General features: G+C 44.4%; 1 protein-coding gene across 3 annotated transcripts in view; it reads right to left on the bottom strand.

Annotated features, from left to right (window-relative positions):
- TENM2 (teneurin transmembrane protein 2) overlaps positions 1–21,595 on the bottom strand; it is a 1,754,865-nt gene that overhangs the window by 196,641 nt on the left and 1,536,629 nt on the right. For all 3 annotated transcript variants that reach the window (XM_081504400.1, XM_081504402.1, XM_081504401.1), the window contains one exon: positions 2,596–2,791. In XM_081504400.1, coding sequence (XP_081360526.1) covers positions 2,596–2,791 — 196 coding nt within the window. The remainder of the gene's footprint in view (positions 1–2,595; positions 2,792–21,595) is intronic.

Here is a 21,595-nt window from a genome sequence, read left to right as displayed (position 1 = left end):
ATCTTAGTATTCTGAACATTGAGCTTTAAGCCAACTTTTTCACTCTCCTCTTTCACTTTCATCAAGAGGCTCCTTAGTTCTTCTTCACTTTCTGCCATAAGGGTGGTGTCATCCATACACCTGAGGTTATTGATATTTCTCCTGGCAATCTTGATTCCAGCTTGTGTTTCTTCCAGCCCAGCGTTTCTCATGATGTACTCTGCATATAAGTTAAATAAGCAGGGTGACAATATACAGCCTTGACGTACTCCTTTTCCTATTTGGAACCAGTCTGTTGTTCCATGTCCAGTTCTAACTGTTGCTTCCTGACCTGCATACAGGTTCTCAAGAGACAGGTGAGATGGTCTGGTATTCCCATCTCTTTCAGAATTCTCCACAGTTTATTGTGATCCACACAGTCAAAGGCTTTGGCATAGTCAATAAGGCAGAAATAGATGTTCTTCTGGAACTCTCTTGCTTTTTCGATGACCCAGCGGATGTTGGCAATTTGATCTTTGGTTCCTCTGCCTTTTCTAAAACCAGCTTGAACATCTGGAAGTTCATGGTTCACGTATTGCTGAAGCCTGGCTTGGAGAATTTTGAGCATTAGTTTACTAGCATGTGAGAGGAGTGCAATTGTGCGGTAGTTTGAACATTCTTTGGCATTGCCTTTCTTTGAGATTGGAATGAAAACTGACCTTTTCCAGTCCTGTGGCCACTGCTGAGTTTTCCAGATTTGCTGGCATATCGAGTGCAGCACTTTCACAGCATCATCTTTCAGGATTTGAAATAGCTCAACTGGAATTCCATCACCTCCACTAGCTTTGTTTGTAGAGATGCTTTCTAAGGCCCACTTGACTTCACATTCCAGGATGTCTGGCTCTAGGTGAGTGATCACACCATCGTGATTATCTGGGTCATGAAGATCTTTTTTGTACAGTTCTTCTGTGTATTCTTGCCACCTCTTCTTAATATCTTCTGCTTCTGTTAGGTCCATACCATTTCTGCCCTTTATTGAGCCCATACTTCTCCACAAATGATGGAACTGAGGCTTGGGAAGGTAAGTGACCCTCCCAAGTCAGATGTGGGAAAGAAAAGGCAGGATTTAATCCTGGATCAACCATCTTCTCCAGGTTTCTAGAGAACCATGAGGTCCATGACTGAATGCTGCTGGGACAACATGGAGCTGTAGAAAGGCAATGAATAATCCCTGGAAGTCCATGTTGTTTCCATCCTGGGACCTTGAGGGACTCAGTTTTCTGAACCTCAGTTTATTCATCTGTGAAACGGGTCTAACAGTCTACCATGATTCAGAGAGGTTCTGCCCAGGATCAGTTATCATCATTAGTACACGATTAAAACCTAATGACAAAGTAAATGTAATGAAAATATTTATAGGTGCTATGAGTGCTAAAATTCTTAGGGTTTGCTTTTGGAAAACTCATGAAATATTTTCAAACAAATGGCCCTTTTTAGGGGTTATTTGACTTATAAGGGGAACTTTTGGAAAAAATCTTAGGTTTTCCTCAAAAGCTACTAAGTTCAGTTCAGTCAAAAAGTAGTGCTAAAATACACCCCACATGACAAGTGCTTAAGTAAAGCTTTTGGAGATTTACCAGTGTGAGAACAAAGATATGATTTCCTTCTTATTGCTCAGTTGCTTCAGTCATGTCTGACTCGGCGACCCCATGGACTGTAGCCCACCACGTTCCTCTGTCCCATGGGATTCTCCAGGCCAGAGTACTGGAGTGGGTTGCCATGCCCTCCTCCAGGGGATTTTCCCAACCCAGGGATGGAACCCATGGCTCCTAAGTCTCCTGCATTTTAGGTGGATTCTTTGCCACTGTGCCACCAGGGAAGTCTATCCTTCTATGGTTATATACTTTTCTTATTTTTCAGGTTTTAAAATTTCTTTTTTAAGTTTGGGCTTTCCTTGGTTTTTGAGAGAAACTGTGACCTGACATGTATGGTCAGAGTATTTACTGCCTCTACTATATGTTTATGGGCTTCCCTGGTGGTTCAGGTGGTAAAGCATCTGCCTGCAATGCAGAAGACCCGGGTTCAATCTCTGGGTCGGGAAGATCCCCTGGAGAAGGAAATGGCAACCCACTCCAATACTCTTGCCTGGAAAATTCCATGGATGGAGGAGCCTGGTAGGCTACAATCCATGGGGTCGCAAAGAGTCAGAAACGACTGAGTGACTCACCTTTCACTTTCACTATATGTTTAGTGATTTATAACTTGTACTTTTTTTTATTCAACCTCATAGTATGAAGTGGGAGTTTTTAGTTCTATTTACCACAGGGAAACTGGGGCTGACAAAAGTCCAATGATTTGCCTACATTGTGTGGCCAGAGCTTGAGCCAGGTGGTTGGACCCAAGTCCTTCATTGCAACTCAATCCTTGAGACTCACAGTGGCTTATTTCATGAATTAGGTAGCATTAGTATTTTAATCAGGGCTAGTTTTAGGTGGATGAGACTTTGAACCCTAAATTAAGGATGCCAGTTGGCCCCCTACGCAGTAGAACCACCTTGGAAGGTGTGCCTTCAACAGAGAAGTCAGACACTTCCATGCTTTCTTTGATGACACAGCACCTCAGAGATCCCGTACCTACCTAAGACTACAGTGTTGAAGGAAACCATCTCTTTGTCTTTGCCATCATTGTAGAAAGCCAGGTGCCACAGGCCCACATCCAGGTACTGGACAAACACGGCTTCGTTCTGAACCAGCGTTTGTATGCTCCGGCGTTCCCTGGGTGACTCGACCACGCTCCACTTCTCTTTCCCATCCAGGCGCTCCATGAAGTCATACTAGGAACAGAAGAGAGCGTGCTACGTGTGACACGGGGTGCAGACCTGCTCCCACGACCAGAAGCCTCCCCTCCCGCCCTATTAGTTAACTGAGAGATACTTCTGAGTACGTTTTACTGTAAACTCATTTTGTTACACGTAAAACAAGAGTCATGAAAGTTGTAATAATAACAGACACCACGTATTATGCTTATAATTATTGCTAATAGTTTTATGACCATAGAGCACAATCTCTTTTCTGCTTTTATGATTTTTTCCTTTGAGTGTGTGTGTAACAGAGAGGGAGAGGGGGAGGGAGGTGAGTTTTTGCTTTAGTCCTCAGTGGGGTGTTACATAATACGTAGCATATGCCAAGTGTAACTTTTTAAAATAATTCCCCCAATTCTGAATTTCAAAATGCATCTGGCACCCCCAAGAGTTCCAGGTAAGGAATTACTAACCTATATTAGCAGATACCAGATACCCTTGACTGATCATTGACTAAGGGAAGGTGAGAGAGTAGTTAATCAGAGTAGTTATACCAGAGGTCTTAACACATTATTGACCAGAGACATATTAATGCCATGGGCATTAGTTTCTACAAAAATTCCCTGGTTGATAATGTGTTAAGAAAGAGGGCTGAGGAACCAGCTACCTGAGAGGGAAACTGGGACTTATTAGCATCACCTATCTATGCCTCAGTTTTCCCATCTCAAAACTAAAAATAATAGTACTTATGTTATAGGTTGTTGTGAACAATAAGATCATCTAGATATACGATCCGAGCAAACATAAAGTACATGTGAGCTATCATGACCACCATTATTATCACCATCATTTAATTCAATTCTTGCAAAACCCCTGTAAGATAGGTCCTATTTGTATCTTATTTTACAAATAAGAAAACAGACTCAGAGAAGTCCAGCAAACATACCCAAAGTCACCCAGTGACCAAGCGGGCAAGCAAAAATTTGGACCAAGATCTGTTTAGGTGCAATGCCTGTGCCCTATCGTGCCTGACCTCCCATCAACCAGCAATTAACTATGAAACTCTGTTTCAACGGAAAACAGGCTCAGAACTGAAAGTAATCAGTGGGAGACAGAGTGCAGGGTGAAGGCTACCAAGAATGGGTGGGGGGAGTGGGAGAGCAATTGTCATCCAAGGGGGCCTGTCCGAGGGAATGGTGAAGTCCTGGGGTGAGCAAGCGGGAGCCACAGAAGACCCTTAAGCAGTGACTAACATGATGAGAGGAATGTTCTAAGGTTCATTTGCAGGCAGCCTATATGAGATGTCCTAGAGGAGGGAATGAAAAGAAGCAGGAAGACCAGTTACCAAGCCACTGTAGAAACCAAATCATGAAGTGACAAGCATCGTGATTAGGTACAGTGAATGAGAAAAGGGGACAATTTTGGAGGATCATTTTTAGGGAAGAGAGGACAAGGCTTGACCTGGGCTGGACAGAGAGGATGAAGGAAAAGGCCAGGAAGGTGGCTATGTCTCTTTACTTGTTGACAAGCAAATCAATAAGACCCCAGTAGAAAAGGAATCATCTTGAACTCATGCAAAATCATTGCACAGGAAAGTCATGTGCATGGTGACTTCCAGAGAACATTCAAAGTGTAGGTCTTTAGCAGATAAAAATCACCACTGGGGGACGGAACTCTCTCTCACCACTTTCAAGCCATGAAAAGGGTTTCATAGATTATTGACATCCACTGTAACCCCTTTCACAAACTTCACAGAATGAAATGCTAGGAAATCCACTAATGGGACCTCCCCATCAGCAGAATTGCCACTTTTCCCACCTGAAACATGATCAGTGAAAACAAAAGAGTCTATAATCTTAGGGACAAAGGTTTTGCTGTCAGATAAACCTAGGGTTGAATTCCTTCTCTGCCGTTTGCTACTGTTTGAAGTTAGGTGATTCTTTAACCCCCTTCCTGGTTTGCATACTAGGGAATAATAACCCACACCTTTTGGGGATGTTACAAGGATAACATGAGATAATGCTTAGGGGAGTGCCTGAAAGATAATAACCATTTTATGAAATACCTTGTGACTCTGAACAACTTACTTGTAAGTTGTAAGGGTTGTGGAGGAGAAGCACATGGTTTTAATTTTTGTGTCTGGGGGCCTGGGGAGGGATGTTGTATATGAAGTAGAAATTTCTACCATCTCTCAGGAAACAAATGTTCATATTTAGCTTCCCTCTATCCCACAGTCCATTGGTCACAGCTGTCTTTATGGGATAAAATAAATGATCTGAAAGGATATGACAAACCGATACTGCTTTTGGAGCCTCTTGTAACCAAGGCATTTGTTCCTTAGCAACCTCGTAAATGTCCAGCTACCCAGACCCACGTCTACAAATTGCTGTCAGCCAGAGGAATGAGGGTAGCTTCCTTGGTGGCGAAGTGAGAAGGATATACTTCACCTGGGATTCGAGTTATCACCCCCATGAGGAACAGTTTGGGGAAGGTGATTACTTGTGTGGGGCCATTGCTCATCATTAATTTGGGCATCAGTCATCTTTTTCTGAACTGGCTGCCCAGCCCAGGGGCACAGGAATGGCTTAGGACCATCGGTGGTGCTCGCTGTTCAACAACCAATCAAATGACCCTGGAAAAGGCATTTGTCAGAGGAGAGAGGGGACATCTGTTTTGGCTGGTTCTTTCGTTCTCTCCATGGAAGCAAGGAGGGCAGTTTTCATTTAAAGAAGAATCTGTGATCCTGGGGCACTGGCACATGAGGGTCTGAGGCATCCCAATCTTGTATCTCTTCGTTGTGGTTTATTTCCTTCAAAGCACTTATCACCCTTGAAAATGACTATAATGTTTTTCTGCTTATTGTCTGTCTCCTCAGAAGAACATAAACTCCAGAAGGGCAAGGATTTTGTCTACATGGTAGAATGGTTAAGAGTGGGGACTTTGGAACTAGACTGCCTGATTAGAATCTACGCTCTGCCATTTACCTGCTGTGACACTGGCATAAGCCATCTCAATTCTCTGTGCCTCGGTCTCCTTATCTTTAAAATGGGCAAAATATCAAGACATAATAATAATAGAGTATAATACTGCTGTAAGGACTAAATGAGTCCAAGTATGTAAAGTGCTTAGAATGCTAAGTAGTCTGTATATTGTGAAAGTTGCTCAGTCGTGTTTGACTCTTTGTGACCCCATGGACTGTTGTAGCCCACCAGGCTCCTCTGTCCATGGGATTTCCCAGGCACGAATACTGGAGTGGGTTGCCGTTCCCATCTCCAGGAGATCTTCCTGACCCAGGGATCGAACCTGGATCTCTCGCATTGTAGGCAGATTCTTTACTGTCTGAGCCACCAGGGAAGCCCCTGAATATGGTAAGCATACTTTGAAAGTTTCTGCTATCCTGATGATAATTCATTGTTAAATCTAATTCATCTTGAGCTGAGTCTGATCAATAAATATTTGTTAAATATCAAATACCTAAAATACTGAATCTGTAAATGAATTCCATTAAAAGGAAACTAACTGGCAATGTTAGAAGATTTTGTCTCTAATAATAAATCACTTGCCCTCCCTTGTCTTCTAGTGTGCTTTCTTGAATAGGAGATAAATGGGCAGAGTTAGAGGCAGCGAGCCTCAGTTAGGCACCTCACAGTGTAGGACACGCATATGACGGACACCGCGGCCCAAGGAATCTGTATATTCACAGAGATCATCAAGATTTGAGAGGTGACTTCAGATGGCCATTATGACTTCGCCTTTTCAATTCTAAATGAGATGGTGTCCAATGCACGCTTTCTTACTATTGACTTTCTTATCTTCCTTCTCTTTCTCCATTGACACTGTTGCTTAGTGACCACTGTAGTAGAGATGGCTGGTCATTGTCTATATCAGAGCCTTATTCCTTTCCATTATGTGCAAGCATGTGATGGTGTTCCTACCAAGGAACATAAGCTGTTGTGATGTACTCTCCTTTTGGACTCTTCTGTGCTATCTACTACTTGCTCGCCGCCCTCCTACCTATCTGCCCCCTGAGAGAACCAGAGTTCTCTTAAAGCCCGAGATGATGGAGTCACAAGATAGGAGTGGCGTGGATCCTAGACTTGCACTTGGAGGGAAGCCGGAAATGCTGACATGAGCAAGCAATAAACACTTATTAAATTAGGCCACGGATGCAGAGAACAGAGTAGTGGCTACCAGAGAGGAAGTGGGATGGGGCAAGGCAAAACGGGTAAAAGGGGTCAACTGCATGGTAAACGATGGAAACAAAACTTTGGTGGTGAGCATACTGTAGTGTATACAGAAGCCAAAATACAATGCATACATGAAAAAATAAAATAAAAAGCTATGGAAATGTTGTGGCTTATTTGTTATTTCAGCATAGCTTTCACAATTTCTTGCTTCTCTTCCTTCCTGGTTCACTCTGCAAGACTGTAAGTTTTAGCATATTTTCTGTTCTTAGAAGCAGTAGGAGAGAATCACCCAGGAAGGAATAGCAGCATCTTTTGTTGGCTAAGTTCCACCTATTATGTGTAGGGTATCTATTTACCTCTGTTTGCCCAGGGGTGTCCTAATTCCCATCTCCTATTTCTTCTTTCACTCTCAGAAGTGCTCTGGCGTGTAATCTACAGTTACCCTCCTCTTTGGTTAACCCATACCAAGCAGCATCACACAGCCTCGTTCACGGCTGCTATAACCTGAGGAGGGCTGGAGGCTAGAAACACAAGGTGGATCAAGCCAGCCAAGGGCAGAGACTGCTTTCCACGCTGGGATGGGCAGGGATGCAGTAAGAAGCTGGTTTGTGCGGAGGCCATCTGGTTCTGGAGAGCCTCTGCTCTCTAGGAATCCTAGACGGCAGTCTGGCCAGCTTGCTTGGCAGCCTGGCTGATACCAGAAGGAAGCCAAGGACTCAGGCGCTGGCCAGAGTCGCTGTCGCATGTCCCAGTGCTGGGGATTGAGAACTCAGGCTTTGTACCAGGGGCATGTGCCTCCTCAGTTACAGAACTCCATCACGATCAATCCTGGATCCAGGGCTGCTCGGAAAACCGTCCTGCGCTCGAAGGACTAAGAAGGTTGCTTCCTAGCACGTCCTATCTGATAGATCTGCCGAAGCCCTGGAAGAGGATTAGAAAGCATGTGGCCCAGTCCCACTGGGGGCTGTGGGAATGCACAAGCTGCCTGCAGGAGCAAGTCTGTCTCCCATGGCAGCTGGTCTCTCTTGATCTCGCAGTAAGGTCACCCAGAGGGTAACAGTGCAATAACCCGAAACAAACCCCCGCCACTAAAGTTCTCTTTTTCTCCTTGGCCTTTGAAAAACAACCCATGCTGGCATGAAATGTGAGGGCTGTGCCTCCGAGTCATGTGTCATACCCCGAAGTGGCATGAAAACGCAACTTTTGTGAGTGCTAGAGAGGCAAACAAAGAAACCACTGCAAATATTTGACTGATCCAACTGTCAGTCTCCCCTGCTTCTTGGCAGAGACCCAGGAGGAATGGTAATTAAGATAACTTAGTGGCTTCCCAGGGGCGCTGGAGGAGACAGACGAGGGGCCTTTCACTTTCCCTGGAGGGAGCGTGTCCACAGGCAGCGAGTGTACAGCTCAGAGATGCTTCTGGAAGCCATGCCAACGCACACCTGCCACAGAGGACAAGAGTAGGGACAGACTCATGGCCCTTCTGGAAGATGTTACTACGGGGGCCAGGACCTTGGGAGAGGGCAGGGGGTGGGCAAATAAGTTTATTGTTATCTGGTCCTCCTGCTGGCCCCTGGCCCATGTGGATGGGGGCAGCGGCAAACGCTGACCTGTCCCATGCAGAGCCTGCAGCACCCGGCTCCGCACTGGCAATATCCCCAGCCTCTGACGTCTGATGTTGATGCCGCCTTAAGACAGCCAGCCATGTGCAGCAGGTGGTTGGACTGCAGGGAAGCAGCATGTGTCAGTGAGGGCTGCTTGAAGCCACAGGAGCGTGGAGACTGCGGTGGCATCCAGTGACGATTGGCAGCGGCGGGTCACTCCTGGGGGCCTGTGCATCTCTTTCCGCCTCCAGCCAGGCCTGTGGCAAAGTGCATCTGGCTGATTCCTCATTAAAGCTCTGCACGGCTTCTTTTCTCTCCTTCAAAGGGCTGAATGTGCCAGGAAGCGTGGAAGGATAAGAGCGGTGGGCTGTGCTTGGGAGGGTTGGGGAGCGGCTGCCTTCCCTCCACGTGGCTTCGCCTGTCATTTTCAGTTCCTACTTGCCGGGTCCATGTCTTCAGTGTCCAAGTTGCTTCACTAGGTGCTGACTGGCCCAGTGTGGGCACTGTGGGGTTGTCTGTCCCCAGCTATGAGAACAAGACCCAAGCCTCCGGGCAGGAAACAGCATCACCTGTATTTGCGGACTGTAACAATCATCGTGCTGGCTCCGTTGTGAGAGTCGAGCAGATAGAGAAGAATCAAACATGATTCCTGACATAAGGAGCAAGGAGACTACATCTACATAGGTGAAACTCCTGATTCTTTCATGACATGTCTTCTTGTAGCAGAGGAAAACAGAATCATCAAGAATAAGAAGTTTTTTTTTTTTCTAGGCACTTGCTATGTGCCAGGCAAAATGGCAAAAGCTGATATATGTTATCTCATTTCACCCTCCCAGAAACCTTATTTGCATCCCCATTTCTCAGGAGGAACAAAGGCTATTAGAGAAGTTAAATAACACACCCAGGGCCACAGACTCTGGTTGGTGGCCAAGCGAGGACTTGAACTTGGATTTGCATGAGTCTTAATGGTGGGAGGTTGCCAGAAATTTTCCAAGAACCCGGGTGTAGCTGGCTGCCAGCATATTTGGTGACTGGCCTGGTTGGTAAGTTTCCCAAAGAAGCCAGTGAGCAGAGAAGAGGGAGGAAGGCAGAACTGAGGAGTGCTAGGGTCAGACATGAGCAGAGTGAGTTGGGCACCTGAGGACAGGAAGATGTCCCACTGGAGATGATGGATGAAAAAGATGCCAGGAAAGGTCTGGATGCCTTTGCTGAGCAATGACCATACCTGGGCCATAATCTCAGCTGTCCATCTCCTAACTTCTCTCTCCTTGTGTTTCAGTCACACTGCTCTCCTCTCTGTTCCTGGACTATGCCAAGCTCATCCCAGCCTCAGGGCCTTTGCACGAGCTCTCCATCCTGACCTTACAGCTGCCTGCTTCTTGTCAATCAAGGCTGCCTAAACACCACGGCCTTAGCAAGCACTTCCTAAACCAGCCATTCTAAAATGCTCTGATCACTTCTGCATTTCTGCTCTCAGCAAAAGAGCACCAAAAACTCTTGGGGTGGGGGTGGGGGTGCAAAAAAACCTTGTCGCTTATCTGCTAATATATACTCCATCTCACTACTCTCAGACACAAACTTCTTAAGACTGGGAGACTTTATGATAACTATAAATGGAATGTAATCTTTAAAAATTGTGGGGCTTCCCTGGTGGCTCAGTGGTAAAGAATCCGCCTGCCAGTGCAGGAGACATGGGTTTGATCCCTGGTCCAGGAAGATCCCACATGCTGCAGAGCAACTAAGCCTGGGCACCACAGCTATTGAGCCTGGGCTCTAGAGCCTGGCAAAGGCCAACTACTGAGCCCACGTGCTGCAACTATTGAAGCCCAAGCACCCTAGAGCCTGTGCTCTGCTGTAAGAGAAGGCACTGCAGTGATAAGCCTGCGCACCTCAACTAGAGAGTAGCCCCCACTCGCCACAAGAGAAAAGACCACATAGCAATGAAGACTCAGCACAGCCAAAAATAAATTAAAAAAAAATCGTGACTCACTATGCTGTACACCTGAAACATATATAATATTGGGCACCAACTATACCTCAATAAAATAAACCAATAAATAAATGTTAACCATTTATTTGAATGCAGAAATGCAGAAAATATAATGCAGAAATAAACTAAAATGCAGAAAAATAAATGCAGAATGCAGGAAATACAGAACGCAGAAAATATAAACTAAAAGAGAGTAGGAGACTTGTCTGTTTTACTTCACATGGGACCTCCAGGGCCTAGAGCAGGGCCTGGCATGCAGTGGGTACTCAGAAAAGACCCTGACTGACTGAATGAAAACTTTCAGGCTCGAAAGAAAATAGTACCCAGAGTGAAGTATACAATAGTCCAGTGGAATCTTGTGATACAAATACTGAAAGGACATAACCTCTTGAGGAAAGGTTCCTAGGAAGTTTTACTAAACACTATACAGTTTTCCAGGAGAAATATCAATAACCTCAGATATGCAGATGACACCACCCTTATGGCAGAAAGTGAAGAAGAACTAAAGAGCCTCTTGATGAAAGTGAAAGAGGAGAGTGAAAAAGTTGGCTTAAAGCTCAACATTCAGAAAACTAAGATCATGGCATCTGGTCCCATCACTTCATGGGAAATAGATGGGGAAACAGTGGAAACAGCGTCAGGCTTTATTTTTTTTGGGCTCCAAAATCACTGCTGATGGTGACTGTAGCCATGAAATTAAAAGACGCTTACTCCTTGGAAGGAAGGTTATGACCAACCTAGATAGCATATTTAAAAGCAGAAACATTACTTTGCCAACAAAGGTCCGTCTAGTCAAGGCTATGGTTTTTCCAGTGGTCATGTATGGATGTGAGAGTTGGATGGTGAAGAAAGCTGAGTGCCGAAGAATTGATGCTTTTGAACTGTGGTGTTGGAGAAGACTCTTGAGAGTCCCTTGGACTGCAAGGAGATCCAACCAGTCCATCCTAAAGGAGATCAGTCCTGGGTGTTCATTGGAAGGACTGATGTTGAAGATGAAACTTCAATACTTTGGCCACCTCATGCGAAGAGTTGACTCATTGGAAAAGACCCTAATGCTGGGAAGGATTGGGGGCGGGAGGAGAAGGGGACGACAGAGGATGAGATGGTTGGATGGCATCACCAACTCGATGGACATGGGTTTGGGTAAACTCTGGGAGTTAGTGATGGACAGGGAGGCCTGGCGTGCTGCAATTCATGGGGTCGCAAAGAATCAGACACGACTGAGCGACTGAACTGATACAGTTTTCCTGGGTTTTGTTTGCTAACTGCTCAGATGATAATACAAGGTGACATTTCATGAGGCTAGGCACTGTTTTAAGTGATTCTCATGCATGATCTTATTCAATGCGTCTAACAGCCCCTGAACATGAATCATCATCCCCACTTTGCATATAAGGAAACTGAGGCACAGAGAGGTTACACCACTTGCTCTAGAGGTGGCAAGGGGTGGAACTGGGGTTCTCACTTCAGCAGTCAGCCTCAGAGGGTGTGTCCTGAGTCCACGGCACTCCAGGCCATTGGGCACACCAACCAAATGGGCGGTCAGTGCTGGTCAGCCTTGTTCACACAGGGAGACCAAGGTTTATCCTCCTGTCTTTGGAAGGAGAATCTACGCATCGGGGCCGGAGAGCCTCTGATGACAGAATGGGGCCCTTCAAGTAGCCTGCAGGACTGTCAACAAAATCACACTCAGGACACAACCAGGTTCATGTTTTGGATCCTGTTTCTTTGGCCCAGAATAACTCTTCCCTCTTGGGAGGCCGGGGTGGTAAGACCAAGATGAGGGTGCCAGTGGTGCGGGGAGTATCCTGCCCACCTGTAATGAGATGGAGCAATTTTCCTAAACTTATTGAGGGAGAAACTGTTCTTTAACAAACTGCTTAGAGCAGAAAGCAAGAAACCAAGGAACTTGGAGGGCAGGCAGGAGCTTCCTGGAGGAGACAAAGACTCTTTTGGTTACTGGAAACAGGGAGGGAGCTAGAGAGAGATAAAGGGAGGGGAGGGGAGAGCAGCCAGGTGTTGGGGACCAGCCAGGCCACAAAGTGGCTTCTTCCTGTGATTCCCCTCCCTGCCAAATACAAGCAATAAAAATGAGAAGGAACTACGGGCAACTGTTAAGAGGCTTGCTATGACCGAAATTGTTCTGGAAACCGGCAAAGAGAGAGCAAGCACCATTCCTGGACATCACACAGCAGGAAAATGGAGGTTAAAAGATTCAAGAGGAACGAGACACAGGAGCTCAGAAACCATGGACAAGGCAACAGGGCGCAGACACACTGGGCACTGAGTAGGGACTCCCAGCCAGTGTCTGGTTTCCAGTGGAAGGCCTGAAGGTCTCTGGATTGGGTTCATAGGAGAGAAAACTCCGAAGTTTCGCTCATGAGCCTGAGTCTTGCTCAGGCCTCAGGTTACAGGGGAAATTGAATGTAAAACTGTTGGTTCCATCAACAAACACTGACCACCTACTATGTGCCTGGCCTTGCTCTGGACAGTGGGGATCCAACAGTGAATCATATGGTGAAGGTTCCGGCCCTCCAGGCACAGGACACTGTCTTAGGGGAGTAGAATGCCAAGGAGTGAGGAGGGCTATAAATAAAAAAGAGCAAACCAAGGACAACCCAAATGCCCATCAACAAGTGAATAGACAAACTGATTACAACATATCCATACAATTGGAAGTCAACTCAATAACAAAAGGGATGAGCCACAGATATACACAGGGCTTCCCTGGTGGCTCAGATGGTTAAGAATCTGCCTGTAATGCAGGAGACATGGGTTCGATCCCTGTGTTGGGAAGATCCCCTGGAGAAGGGAACGGCAACCCACTTCAGTATTCCTGCCTGGAAAATCCCATGGACAGAGGAGCCTGAAGGGCTACAGTCCATGGAGTTGCAAGAGTCAGACATGACTAAGCGACCCTGACTTGACTTCACAGATATACACAACATGGGTGAACCTCACTGACATTATGCAGAACGAGAGGCTAGACACAAAAGAGCACAGGATACTGTGTCCATAAAACTCCAGGGAAGACAAATCCAACCACGAGTGACAGGAAGTGGATCAGTGGGGGGGGGGGGCGGCGGGGGCAGGGATGAGGTTGGCACAGGGCCCAGTGAGGGGTGGTCACATTTTACATCACGACTGCGATAGTGCTTACTCAGTTTTCACATTTAAGGAACCAAACCAAACATGTAAAATGTGGGCACTGGCAGCCGGTAAACGATACCTAAATCAAGTTGATTGAAGCCAGATAAAGCAGAGCATGGGGATAAAGTATAAGGGAGTTTTAGATTCCCTTGTCAGGAGCTCGCAGAGGGCATGGTGTTTAGGTAGAGTCCTGACAAGGGGAAGGAAGGAGCCATCTGCATATCAGGGAGGAACATTCCAGAATGAGGGAACAGCCAGCGCAAAGCTAAGTGTGAGACACGATGACCTGGGTGTGACTAGGGGAGAGAAAGTGGGTCAGTGGGGAGGAGGGTCTAGGGAGAGAGGACGAGACCAAAGATCTGAGGGCCTTGGGGACGCTGGCACCCACTACAGACCAGCACGGCTGTCAGCGCCTGAGACGCGGCAGGTAACCCACCGTCTCTGCCCTCAGGGAGCCGGCATTCTAGAACAACCTCAGATTTTCCTTGTAGTGTGATGGGAGGCCGATGGAAGGTCTGCAGAGATGAAAGCACTGATGAAGAGTTAAATGAGACCAGCTGTTCTCTGTAATAAGAAGAGAGCTCCTCACCTGTGTTCACGGTGATGGGTTCCTGAGGGCCCTCAGGGCTGGCAGGGGCTTTGGTGAGCTGCTGGGTGAAGATAAGCAGATGGTCGATTTTGCCAAGCTCTCTTTACCCACCCCTCATCAAGCCTAAAACTGTGGTTTTCAAGTTTCAAAGGAGTATGATTTGAATGTCTGGTATGGGATCAGAGTCATGTAGGCAGAACAGAAAACGAATAGAAAAGGATCAATTATTACTGCTAAAGAAGACATCGGCATCATTACTACTCCTATGGTGAGATCCTAGCATCCCTCTGTCTCCGGGGTGTTTCGGAGAGGGATCCCACTTCCACGAATAGACTTGCAGTGATTAGGCCAGGCTGGGGCAAGACAGGGACAATGTATTCCTTGGTAGGTGGCCCTTCCAGGCCTGATGCCAAAATGCCTGGCAGCCACACAAGGGCCAGCACTGTCTTGCCCACTGCTGCAGCCCCTTGACACACAACACACAGCAGGTGCCCCATAAATGTTGGTGGAATCCAGGGTTATGGCCTGAATGATGTATCTCGCTGAAGAGAGCGTCTGCTTGGGAGATCGTTAACCCTCTCCCATGAAATTTTTGAGATCAGAGAGAAACAGTTGAAAACCATAAGCTTGATCTCCTATTTTTCAAGACTTCCCCTCAGTACATAAAAGCGTGTGTTCCCAGTTTCAAGGGTAACTCTTAGCTTTGTGGTGTTTGGCCACTTTTTCCTTTTATATAACATGGATGCCTAGTAGGGGCTGTGTACACGGCTAAAAGCCTGCAGTAACTCAACACAGGGTCACAGCCACTAAACCTCCAGAGGGGCTGCCCTCCTTGGTCCCTCCTGGCCTTGTAAGAGCCAGGTCTCAAAGGCAAAGCTATGTCCTCGATGGTGAGTGACAGCTAAAGAAAAGTACAGTTTCTAAAAAGAAGACAGTCTTATGTGAAGCTTCAGCACAGCCCATACAGAAAGAGGATCTTCACTGTCCTCAGCTTGGAAGGGTCTTTTCCTCTCTTCTTCTTTCTTTGCTTGACTCACCTTCTAACAGTCAGCTTGGGTAGCATCTCCTTCAGGAAGCTGCCCTAAAATCCTGCACAGGTTAGAACTAGTAGCCAATTTTATACTCTTAAATCTTCTACACCCAACTCTTTAGGAATGGTAATAGCTAATATTTGATGATCATACAAGCGATAGGAACAAACTCCATAAATGATACATGGCACCGACTTCAAGAAAAGTACAACAAAATAATGCTAGCAGGATGCACGCTGTCCACCTGTGGAAAGGTGTGCTTGGGTTAGACACGGCTGGATGTGCTGGGCAACGTGCCCCAGGAAAGGCACCCCAACCCCTTTGCACCTCATACATTTTCAAGAGGATTGAGAGGAGACAGGAATCACCTGACTGAATTGGCAGAGCCTAATCTTTGCAATCTGGGTTCGAGTCTTGAGAGGGATCAACGAAAACTCAAGTTTGCAAACCAGCACTGGTTTCTGCCAGAGGCCTTGCCATCCTGCCTGGAGAGACCTCTGGTTGCTAGGTTACCTGTGAGAGAGCGGTAAGGGCTCTGGACCAGTCAGACTGATCGATTGATCTCCATGGGGTGCTTACTCTTTCCTGGGCATTATCTCATTTATTCTCTCAGCAACCCGAAGAGGTACAGTCCTCATTTTACGGATGGTGAAGCTGAATCTAGAGAGTTTCATCCACAAACCTCCAGCTACTACAGAAGGGCGATAAGATTCCAACCCAGACCAAGCCTCTTCTGGAACATCACTTCTAATCTTCTGCCTGGTACTTCATCTCACAGCTCTCCCTGCACAATGATGCCATTGTTACTTGACTTGTCAGGTTCCCATCTTTTAAAATGCCTTTCATCTCTGCATCCCCAACACAGACCTGCAGTGAATATCTGTTGAGCACAGGACTGGATTGATTTCATATTTTGTCTTCCCACAAGGTAATGCCCTCATTGTGCTGCCTTATGATCCAACCTGAAGACCAAGCCAGCCACAGTGTAGGGGTCAAGTTCAGTGAAACTGACAAACATCTCTAGGCCATGCCAAGGTGCGCTGAAGCTCTACCACGGGGTCAGAAGAATGGAGCTTTTACCTCTTAGTGCCTTGCTGATGTGATTTCTTATTTACTGCACATTCCCATCTAATTGTCTTTAGCTAGTGGTTTATCAGAAATGTCACATTTGGCTTCTTGCCCTCCTAAGATCAATAGGAGGGTCTCATGCAGGCTACGTGTGAAAATAAATCAAATATATCACTGAGGAGAGGGAGCAAACTGGGAACGTGTCCAGTCACAAAATGCCTTCTCAAGCTTGAAAGAGGCACAGAGTCACGGGCACTGGTGGCTTGTCTCCAGACTGGCCTGACCCTTTCACCAGGCAGCACTGTGACCTTAAAAAGCAGAGATATTACTTTGCTGACAAAGGTCCGTCTAGTCAAAGCTGTGATTTTTCCAGTGGTCATGTATGGATGTGAGAGTTGGACTATAAAGAAAGCTGAGCACCGAAGAATTGATACTTCTGAACTGTGGTGTTGAAGAAAACTCTTGAGAGTCCCTTGGACAGCAAGGAGATCAAACCAGTCAATCCTAAAGGAAATCAGTCCTGAATATTCTTTGGGAGGATTGATGCTGAAGCTGAAACTCTAATACTTTGGCCACCTGATACAAAGAACTGACTCCTTGGAAAAGACCCTGATGCTGGGCAAGATCGAAGGCAGGAGGAGAAGGGGATGACAGAGGATGAGATGGTTGGATGGCATCATTGACTCGATGGACATGAGTTTGAGCAAGCTCCAGGAGTGGGTGATGGACAGGGAAGCCTGGCGTGCTGCAGTCCACAAGGTTGCAAAGAGTCGTACATGACTGAGCAACTGAACTGACTGATTGACTGTGACCTTAGGCAAGTTACTTAACTGAGTCACTGCTCTCTAATCCCTAAAATGAGAATAGCAAAATTTCCTACCTTGTGAGGTCATTGTGAGTCTGGTCCAGCTCACAGTAAGCACTGGATCAGTAGGAGCTATTCTTATGGCTATTGCTATTGCTAGAAAAGCAGCAATTCCACTCTTGAGAATTCATATAGGGAAATTATTAAAAACTAAATGAACATATGCCTGCAAGGATGTTTACTGTAGAATGACTACAATGTTGAAGAAGGGAGCTTGGTTAAAAATTTTTAAAGTATAGAAAGAGCTATTTTTTGAGGCATTTTAAATGAGTTTATGGAAGAATATTCAGATATAGAAAGATGTTTCCTACTTATCATTATGCAAAAAATCAGGGTAAAAATAGTATGTATGACAAGACTCAAATTTGTAAAAATGATTACTGTATGTGAACAGAAGATATACTAAAAATCTTAATGTTTTATGTTTTTCCTATCATTATATATTGCTGTTATAACAAATAAAAGTTATCTTTTAATAAATCTGTTGGAATTTGTTTTGCTTTGTTTGTTTGGGGGCTTGTGGGGTTTGCAGTATGGATGCTTTGAAAAACATAATAGCTGATACCATTTCTTTGTGCCAACACAGTTATAAATGCTTTATAAAGATTACCTCATTTAGACCGCACAACAAAGCTATGAATGTGTAATATTATTATCTTCATCTTACAGATGAAGAAACCAAGGCACAGAGAGGCTGAGGGATTTGCCCAAGGTTGCACAGCTTGCAAATACTGGCCGTCTGGTCTGGTCCGAACCCTCATCCCATGCTTGTCTGTGTCTGGAACAGCTGCACAGGCATTCCACAGAATGTCTGCTTAAACTTTATTTTTATTTGTATATTTATACATTATAAAAATTATATTTAAATGCCCACCCTGACTTGACATACACAACAGGATTGAATTCATCTGAGCTTATTTGGAAATAATAAAAGGTCACTTAAAATGGATGCTCTGACCAATGGGAAAATGACCGATTTGGAATTTACCTTGAACAATAAAACTGTGACTATGAAAGTATTTTTATCTCATATTTAGGAATGTTCAGGTTATGTCTGCCACTAGACTCTAATTATTAGAATGAACATTGAGCTTTCCTGTATACACAAACATGTGACAATGAACATTTCACTGTCTCTCTGCTATACTGACTGCAAAATGCACCCTGTGTTCAGAGATGTCAAAAGATGAGCATCGTGTGCATCTCAGAATTGATAAAATATCTGAGAACAACGCAGCGTCACTGTAGCCTGACTGGCGCCCCACACAAACAAATGCAAACCTATTGGTTATCTTCATCAAATCTTCCAGGGCCTCTCTTCACGTTATTACAACCGCCCTCTTAGAAGTGCCGATCATGTCACTTCCCTTGTCACTTCTCTCTGCCACGGTAGTTAACTGTGCTACCTCGGGCAGATCCACGTTGACCAAGCTCCCCTGGCACTCAGAAGCAGATCTCCAGCATCACTTCCGCTGATTTAATGAAATTCTTGTCTTGGGCTTGAGTTGTAATTCTACTCTGTCAACAAACACATTGACGTTGTACTGCCGGATGCCCCTGGAAATGATGGCCAGCAGCATTCATTTTCTCTGGCAGGAAGGGAAAGGGGGTGCCTGTCTGCTGTGTCCAGCGCACACCAGCTTTGGGACCCTAAACTCTGCCTCGGTTCTTTCCTCTGTAAAATGGGGCTGCTCCTAATAGTGCCTCCATCATAGGGTTGTTGTGAAGATAAAATAATTTATATGAAACATTGTAGCCCTCAAATAATGCTATCATTATAATTCGTGTTAAATGAGGGGGATCTCTGAGTGGGGAACATTTTTATAAGAGATCAGATAATTAATAGTTATTTTGCCTTCTAACAACTTTGGCTTCCCTACAGACATCTGTAGTGAGAGGGGCTTCAATGAACATCTTTAAAGTCAGTTAATTTTTGTGAAGAGTTTGGAATAAAGCTTTTCTTAATATCTCTGAACATAGATTTGACCTTCTGTTACTCTGTCCTTTACCAGGAAACTTCAAGATCTGCACTGGGCTTTCTTTGAATCCACCTGATGTGTATCTGCTCAGAAAAAGTTGTATAAGGAACTCCACTGGAGATCCTGTTCAACCAAATGCCAGGCAGAGCAGAGACACAAGTTACTGTCAGGATGTTAAACCAGGAATGCAATTTCAAGTAAACATGTAGCTGCACCCCTATGCTCATAGCCACTCTATTTCTAATAGCCAAGATACAGAAGCAACCTAAGTGTCTGTCAAGAGACGAATGGATCAATATATGGTGTGCATGTATATATATATACTTTGATAGATATATACATACATATACACAATGGAATACTACTCAGCCATAAAAAGAAGGAAATTTTGTCCTTTGCAGCAACACAGATGGACATGGAGGGCATTATGTGAAATGAAATAAGTCAGAAAGAGAAAGACAAATACTGTATGATATCACTTGTATGTGGAATCTAAAAACCACAGCAAACTAGTGAATGTGACAAAAAGGAAGCAGACTCATAGATAGAACAAACTAGTAGTCACCAGTGGGGAGAGGGGAGGGAGGATGGGAAATACAGGAGTAGGAGAGTAAGAGGTACTATCTATTGCATATAAAATAAGCTACAAGGATATACCATAAACTATGAGGAATACAGCCAATAGTTTATAGTACCTATAGAGCACAATCTTTAAAAATTGTGAATCACTATATTGTACACTTGTAACTTACATAATATTGTATATCAACTATACTTCAATTTAAAAAAACCACGTAGCATGTTCCAGAATAGTGTTTTTTTTTTTTTTTTTTAAAATAAAGAGTTTCATAGCTTAAGTTTGGGGTACAACCTTTCTACTTCTGTATCTGAGGCAAGAGATGTGAATAGTTAGATATTTTACGTTATTTAACCTTGAAATGATTATTTTCTATTGCTCTTCTTTCAAGTTCATGGATCAGTTTAATTGAAGACTAGCCAGAGCCTGTAAGGGAAATGATGAAAAAAATACAGTGGCTCTTTGCAACTACTTATATACATTCACTGTGATTTTTCTCAAAACCGTGCAAACAAAACAAAGTACATAAATAAATTGAATCCTGACAGTGATATAAGATTAGAGTCATCATCTATAACCTCTTAATGCTTGTTTTACTCAAAATAGACTCAAGCTTGTCACAGATCCACTTTTCCTAAAGAGAGAGAGATTTTTAAAATTAAGAAAAACATAAAGAATATGGTGACAAATTACCCATAGTTCAACCACTGGAATTAATGTTAACACTGTGTCACATTTACTTTCAGTCATTGTATGGGTACACAAATGTGTGTGTGTCTTGCAGATGGGGAAGAGTGTACCTTACCTTTAATGTTTTTATTATGGATAAAAAAATACTCTTTAAATTTAATTCTGTCCTTTTTTCCTCACCTATTCCTACAGGTGACCAACCTTATGAATTTAGTTTCTCTTTTGGTGTCTCTATCTCTATGTATTATATACAGTTACACATACAAACATGTATACAGAGATTAAAACACATATAGTAAACACATATAAGAAACATATGCACACAGAGATTAAAACATTACAACAATAAATATGGATTTGAATTATAAACCATACTTATGCTAATAAAACTGTCACAACCTGTTTTATATATGGAGTTCTACATAAGATTCCACTTTAAGATAAAGGTCGTTGCCTAGAAAACTTGAAACTCTTGAATTACAGTACCTCTGAGATTCTGCTCAGTCAAAATATGTGGCTTGGTACCATCCCCTCTTACTCATTCCTGCTTTCTCTGTCTTTCTCCCTGAGTTCCATGTACTCAAATCAATGCCTTTTTGGAAAAATACTCAATGTGTCCTCCCCATATACCCTCCTCAATACCAGCTCCCTTGTAAAACTCAAGCACCTCCTGAGATTTCTCCTGACTGGTGACTGCCCAGGAGGATACTCATTGATTTAAATGGCAGTTTCCATTCCCATAGGAGGCTACCAGATAATCAGAAGGGGTCTCCTGAGAAAGACCTTTCCAAAAGCACTTTTAATACAATACAGAAGAAACCAAGGTTCTCTTGGTTTCACAAACTCTTTCTCTATACCTCAAGTATAGGAAGGGTCTGAAAAACATGCCTGTAAAAATATTCCCCTTCCTAAAACAAAATTAAAATGCCCGCTACTAGGCATATACCCTGAGGAAACCAAAATTGAAAAAGACAAATGTATTCCAATGTTCACTGCAGCACTATTTACAACAGCTAGAATATGGAAGCAACCTAGATGTCCTTCAACAGAAGAATGATAAAGAAGCTATGGTACATACACAATGGAATATTACTCAGCCATGAAAAG

The sequence above is a fragment of the Giraffa tippelskirchi genome, chromosome 6 (genome assembly GCF_054371585.1).
Source record: "Giraffa tippelskirchi isolate mGirTip1 chromosome 6, T2T-mGirTip1v1.2.pri, whole genome shotgun sequence".
Lineage (NCBI taxonomy): Eukaryota > Metazoa > Chordata > Mammalia > Artiodactyla > Giraffidae > Giraffa > Giraffa tippelskirchi.
The sequence above is the reverse complement of the archived record's forward strand: the minus strand, read 5'-3'. Positions and strand labels throughout refer to the sequence as shown.